Consider the following 6,944-nt stretch of genomic DNA (forward strand, 5'->3'; position numbering starts at 1 on the left):
CTCCGTCTGGCCGAACTGGTGCTCACCCTGAATAATTTGTCCTGAGACCCTTCCACCTCCGCGCCATCTACCGCAAGTGGATCTTCCCGGTGCCAAACAATTTAAATCCAACTCCTGTTCTGACATGGCTTCCTCTTTTGCCAAAATGAGGCCACCTTCGGGGTGGAGGAGCAACACGTGTCTGAGTAGCCTCCAACCTGATAGCACGAATATCAATTTCTCCTTCCGGTAAACAAATTCTCCCCACCCTTCCTTTATCTTCACTCTGACCTTTCACTCCTTCTCATCTGCCCATCACTTCCCCCTGGTTCCCCTTCTCCTATGGTCCACTCTCCTCTCCTATCAGATTCCTTCCTCTCCAGCCCTTTATCTTTCCTACCCTCCTGCTTCACCTATCACGTTCTAGCTATCTTTCTTCCCCTACCCCGCCTTTTTATTCTGGTGTCTTCCTCTTTCCATTCCAGTCCTGAAGTAGGTTCTTGACCAAAATGTCGACTGTTTATTCGTCCATAGATGATGCATTTTGTGTGTGTTGTGTTGAATCTTCCCACAGCCCTTAACTGCAGGACATGGGAACATAGAACAATCCCGGCCCTTCAGCCCACGATGTTGTGCTGACCCTTTAATCTGTTCTAAAATCAATCTAACCCTTCCCTCCCACATAGCCCTCCATTTCCCATCATCCATGTGCCTATCTCAGAGTTTCTTAAATGTCCCTTTTGTACCCCTGGTAGTGCGTCCCACATAGGAGATGGGGTACAAATTAGAGACCCCCCCTCCCCCACCGTCTCTCCTCCCTTCTCACTCCCTCCCACCCCATCCCTCCTTGGGTTCTGTGGTGTTGGAATCGCTGTTTTGGTACCTCACCCTTCCTCGGATGCTGGAGACTCATGGAGTTTGTGGAGGGAGATGCGCTGTATATATTTTGTAATCCAATTCATTTCTAATATTTTTTGACACAAGAATAAACTATAGTTTTAACACCAGGTGAAGTGGAGTGTGTGGATATATCTATTGTAAAATTGACCACACCGTGGGTCTACACCATTTTTTTTATCAGTTTCAAATTTTCTAATTTTATATTTTGAGATGGAATGCGAAAGAGGCTACCCCGGCCCTTCGAGCCACAGTGCCCAGCAATCCCAGTTAACTCTAACGTAATCACGGGACAATGGGCCAGAAAAGCCTGTATCTCTAAATAAATAAATAACAGTAATCCCAGTCCAAAACCTTCTACACCAAGTCGTGGACTAGGTACTTTGATGTTGACACAGTCTCTGCCTCCAACACTGTTCCTCTCTCCAGTCCACCAGTCTGAGGGAGAACTTCTTGCCTGGATCCCCTCCATTCCCTGTTGTAATCTGATGCCTGTGGCCTCTCCCTCTGCCACGGAAAACAGTTTCATGTTATCTGTGCAACATCATGGCATTGGACCAAAGAACAAACACTCAACCTTTACAAGATTTACAGTATTGTTCTAGACTTAATCAACAGAGGTCCATTCTGTGTCTGACCCTGGGAGTGCGTGATGGGACAGTGTAGAGGGACTTTCACCCTGTGTCTGACCCCGGGAGTGTGTGATGGGATGGTCTGGAGGGAGCTTCACTCTGTGTCTGACTCTGGGAGTGTGTGATGGGACAGTGTAGAGAGACTTTCATTCCGTGTCTGACCCTTTTTTTTTAAACAAAATTCTTTATTACAAATGTCGGTGCTATACAATATTTACAAAACCAGTGACTAACATATTTACTACACTACAAACAGACAATACATGTTAAACCAATATATTGCCATCCTCATCAATGATGGCATTTACACCCCGCGGAGCCCAACGGTCCCGGAACACCTCTACGGTCGCCGTGGACTGTGCGTATTCCTTTTCAATGTTCACCCGGGCATGAACATACCCCCAAAACATAGCCAGGCAGTCCGCCCGGGCAGAACCTCCTGCCACCCTTTTCCAGGAGCCACGGATGGCAATTTTTGCCAGCCCCAGGAGCAAGTTGACAAGGACATCCTCATCCCTCTGCGCCCCCCTCCTTACTGGATGACTGTAATAAATAGGGTGGGACTGAAATGCAACCAGAAGGTGAGAAGCAGCCCACGCAAATACGCGAAAAGGGGCTGCAGCCTCACACACTCCACGTACATATGGTACACAGTCTCCTCCAGCCCGCAGAAGTGACACTATGTCTGACACTGGGAGTGTGTGATGGGGCAGTGTAGAGGGAGCTTCACTCTGTGTCTGACCTATGGAGTGTGTGATGGGACAGTGTAGAGGGAGCTTCACTCTGTGTCTGACCCCGGGAGTGTGTGATGGGACAGTGTAGAGGGAGCTTCACTCTGTGTCTGACCCTGGGAGTGTGTGATGGGACGGTGTGGAGGGAGCTTCACTCTGTGTCTGACCCCGGGAGTGTGTGATGGGACAGTGTAGAGGGAGTTTCACTCTGTGTCAGACCCCGGGAGTGTGTGATGGGACGGTGTAGAGGGAGCTTCACTCTGTGTCTGACCCCGGGAGTGTGTGATGGGACGGTGTAGAGGGAGTTTCACTCTGTGTCTGACCCCGGGAGTGTGTGATGGGACAGTGTAGAGGGAGTTTCACTCTGTGTCAGACCCCGGGAGTGTGTGATGGGACGGTGTAGAGGGAGCTTCACCCTGTGTCTGACCCCGGGAGTGTGTGATGGGATGGTGTAGAGGGAGTTTCACTCTGTGTCTGACCCCGGGAGTGTGTGATGGGACGGTGTAGAGGGAGTTTCACTCTGTGCAGACCCCGGGAGTGTGTGATGGGACGGTGTAGAGGGAGCTTCACCCTGTGTCTGACCCCGGGAGTGTGTGATGGGATGGTGTAGAGGGAGTTTCACTCTGTGTCTGACCCCGGGAGTGTGTGATGGGACAGTGTAGAGGGAGTTTCACTCTGTGCAGACCCCGGGAGTGTGTGATGGGACGGTGTAGAGGGAGCTTCACCCTGTGTCTGACCCCGGGAGTGTGTGATGGGATGGTGTAGAGGGAGTTTCACTCTGTGTCTGACCCCGGGAGTGTGTGATGGGACAGGGTGGAGGGAGATTGACTCTGTGTCTGACCCCGGGAGTGTGTGATGGGACAGTGTAGAGGGAGTTTCACTCTGTGTCAGATCCCGGGAGTGTGTGATGGGACGGTGTAGAGGGAGCTTCACTCTGTGTCTGACCCTGGGAGTGTGTGATGGGACAGTGTGGAGGGAGCTTCACGCTCTGAGCAGTGATGGCGTCCCAGCTGTCAATCGTGTGTTTCCCCAGTCTCCGGTATTCCTGCTCTTTCTGGACTGTGTGTGGCAACTACTGGAACACTACCCATTCTCCTTCGAGTTCACCGACACTTACCTGCTGACTGTCCGTAACAGCACGCACACTCTCCTCGCTGGCACCTTCCTCTTCAACAGCTGCCGGGAGCAACTCAGGACTCAGCAGGTACGGAACCGTCACAGCCCCTTCCACTCTCTTTCCCCCCCCCCCACACCCACCCTTGGTAACCCCACACCCGCCCTTGGTAACCCCACACCCGCCCTCGGTAACCCCACGCCCGCCCTCGGTAACCCCACACCCAGGTTATCCTGTCACTCACAAATCCACACACAGTACAGACAATTGCAGTGCAAACCTTGCTGCAGCTTCACAGGAACACAACATTGACGAGAGAAACATTCTTAGACATGTTATGCACAATTTTGACAAGAAAGATAAATTGGAGCAAAAATCCGTCCAACAATGCATACATTCTATCTCTGTCCGCCCCAGCCGTCCCCCGCCTTCGCCATCTGTCTCGTCCTCTCTGCCTCACACTGTCCAGCATCACGCAACGAAAGCAGCGCTCTGAAGAAAACCATGAATTAAATAATGTCTGTCTCTCTCTGAGAGCAAGCTCCCGGCCCTGCCCAGACTTTGTCTTGTGCTAAGCTCCCACCCGCTGCCCGCTGCCCTCCGGTGACCATCTGTGCCTCTCCCCAGGCCTCATCCAGTGAGCAGCAGTCCCCCGTGTCCCCGCTCTCCAACGGCTGGCCCCACACGGGCGAGGTGATGCCCGAGGAGCAGGTGGTTCTGAAGGGGGGCTACTTCGCCCAGGACGAATCGTTCTGCCCCCTGCCCTCCGTTTGGGACTGGTCACTCCTCTACTCCCAGGACCATCAGCAACAATTCCGGAACGTCCTGTACACCGGGGAATCCCAGGACGTGTTGCGGAACGGAATGGTGGAGCAGTACGCAACTCCCCAGGTGAGTTGGCTGATGTCCCGCTCCCTGTCACTCGATGGGCTGAATCCTTTTGGTGGGTGGGGGCGGAGGGAATCAGCTAGGGTTCCTGTTCCCCATCACTACCCTGTGACCCTGGGGTCAGAGAGAGAGAGAGAGAGGGAACCAGCCAGGGTTCCTGCTCTTCATCACTGCCCAGTGACCCTGGGGTTAGAGGGAGAGAGAGGGAATCAGTCAGGGTAGCTGGGAACTAAAGGGTTAACATAGTCATAGTCATACTTTATTGATCCCGGGGGAAATTGGTTTTCGTTACAGTTGCACCATAAATAATTAAATAGTAATATGTAAATTATGCCAGGAAATAAGTCCAGGACCAGCCTATTGGCTCAGGCTGTCTGACCCTCCAAGGGAGGAGTTGTAAAGTTTGATGGCCACAGGCAGGAATGACTTCCTATGACGCTCTGTGTTGCATCTCGGTGGAATGAGTCTCTGGCTGAATGTACTCCTGTGCCCACCCAGTACATTATGTATTGGATGGGAGACATTGCCCAAGATGGCATGCAACTTGGACAGCATCCTCTTTTCAGACACCACCGTCAGAGAGTCCAGTTCCATCCCCACAACATCACTGGCCTCACGAATGAGTTTGTTGATTCTGTTGGTGTCTGCTACCCTCAGCCTGCTGCCCCAGCACACAACAGCAAACATGATGGCACTGGCCACCACAGACTCGTAGAACGTCCTCAGCATCGTCCGGCAGATGTTAAAGGACCTCAGTCTCCTCAGGAAATAGAGACGGCTCTGACCCTTCTTGTAGACAGCCTCAGTGTTCTTAGACCTTGAACATAAGAGTGTTTGATATCTGTGGGCCTGTAATCACTGAAATTCAGAAGAATGAGGGAGAATCTCATTGAGACCTATCGAACGTTGAAAAGCTGAGATGGCGTGGATGTGCAGAGGATGTTTGCTATGGTGGGGGAGTCCAGGACCAGAGGGTGCAGCCTCAGAATAGAGGGACATCCATTAAGAACGGGGTGAGGAGGAATTTCTTTAGCCAGAGGGAGGTGAATCTGTGGAATTCATTGCCACAGATGGCTGTGGAGGCCAAATCATTGGGTATATTGAAAGTGGAGGTTGATACGTTCTTGATTAGTCAGGGTGTCAAAGGTTTTGGGGAGAAGGCAGGAGAATGGGGTTGAGAGGGAAAATAAATCAGCCATGACGAAATGGTGGAGCAGACTGAATGGGCTGAATTATTTCTACAATCACTCAGTGACCCCGGAGTGACAGCAAAAGAGAGACAGCGAGACAGAGAGAACAAAAACAGCCAGGGTTCCTGTTCCCCATCACTGCCCTGTGACCTCGGGGTCAGAGAGAGGAGGGAATCGTATAATTTTGGACTTCCTCTATTTCAGGCTGACGTGTCACCCTGGAGATCAGTTCACCTTCTGACCAAGGGCGGCTGCCTCCTGCCCAGCCAGCCAGTGCCTTGGAAGCTGCCGTCCGTGTCGCGAAGACTGGCCAAGTGGAGCCGCTCGCTGGAGAGCCTGCTGGAACCAGAACCGGAGGCCGGCAGGGAAAACCCCCGGTCCCTGCCCTCCCTCTCCCCCACCGCCCTCCCCCTGCCCTCCCTCCCGCTCCCGGCCGCGGCCCTCTCGCTCTGGCGTGGCTGCTACCTGCGCTGGGAGCGAGTCCCCGCCCCTGGCACGTTCAGGGCCTGTCTGGGGAGCCTGAATGCCGAAGTCCGCTCACTGGGCTGTAGGCTTCGGCCCGAGGCGCCTGCCAACGGGCCCCGTAGCCCTGGCAACCGGGCCTCCGAGCAACAATGACTACCGTAGGCCCTAGCAGCCTTCTGAATTCCTCTTAAGGTACGTGGCCTGCCCCTCTACATTGTTTCGGGACTGGCACCTGGTTGGTTGCCCTCCCTTCCTCTGCAGTATTATGGGATGTAGTGGGGGGGGTGGTGGAGAGAGTGTTTGGGTCCAAAACGGGGGAATAGGATGGAATCTAACCCTCAGACCAAAGTGGTGGGGGTTGGTGAGGGTCAAATCTGCCCTTCAGCCCTATTTGCCGCTCCCCAACTATATTTGCCCCCGATTTCCACCACAACCCCCTGTCCTCGTCCTTCATGGGTAGGTGGGGGATGGTGGTGGTCTGGGTCATTTCCAGACAGTGTTTCATGGGGGTGCCTTTCCCCCCGCCCCTGCAATAAGCTGAGACTAACCTTGGGGTAGAGGGGCCACAAATTGTCTTGTTTACCCCTTCCCCTGCATCCCTCACTCTCCACTGTCAGCCCACAGCTCGGTACTGAATTTACTTACGAGCCCACCACCCCTACTGGGTCCTAGGCCGCTGACAGTATCTCGCCAGAATCCTCCATCCTGGGCCAGTCATTCAGATTGCCCCAGGGGTAGCCCATCTTCCTCCCCCAGGGACGAGGTCTTCGGAGTTTCTGTCGGTGTTTCTGTAGCACTGGGTTTTTACCAGATGGGGCTGCTCACCCCATGTCCTCACCTCTCCTCATGTCACAGCTGGGGCTTGGGACTATCCATGGCGGAGTTAGCCCAGTGGTGAAAGTCATGGTTAAAGATTCACGGTACACTCTTCCGGTACTTAGCCTAAGGTACTTGGGTGTTGAGAGGGTTGGGGGTGGATTATGGGGAGATGGAGTACAAATTAGGGACCCCCCCCATCTCTCCTCCCTTCTCACTCCCACCCGCCCCA

General features: G+C 53.4%; 1 protein-coding gene across 3 annotated transcripts in view; it reads left to right on the forward strand.

Annotated features, from left to right (window-relative positions):
* mtmr11 (myotubularin related protein 11) overlaps positions 1 to 6,944 on the forward strand; it is a 40,167-nt gene extending 33,223 nt beyond the window's left edge. For 2 of the 3 annotated variants that reach the window (XM_063041802.1, XM_063041803.1), the window contains exons 14-16: positions 3,273 to 3,443; positions 3,981 to 4,244; positions 5,636 to 6,944. In XM_063041802.1, coding sequence (XP_062897872.1) covers positions 3,273 to 3,443; positions 3,981 to 4,244; positions 5,636 to 6,049 — 849 coding nt within the window. In that variant the 3' untranslated portion in view covers positions 6,050 to 6,944. The remainder of the gene's footprint in view (positions 1 to 3,272; positions 3,444 to 3,980; positions 4,245 to 5,635) is intronic. The other variant, XM_063041804.1, reaches the window with a different exon arrangement.

This window comes from Mobula hypostoma, chromosome 2, assembly GCF_963921235.1.
Source record: "Mobula hypostoma chromosome 2, sMobHyp1.1, whole genome shotgun sequence".
Lineage (NCBI taxonomy): Eukaryota > Metazoa > Chordata > Chondrichthyes > Myliobatiformes > Myliobatidae > Mobula > Mobula hypostoma.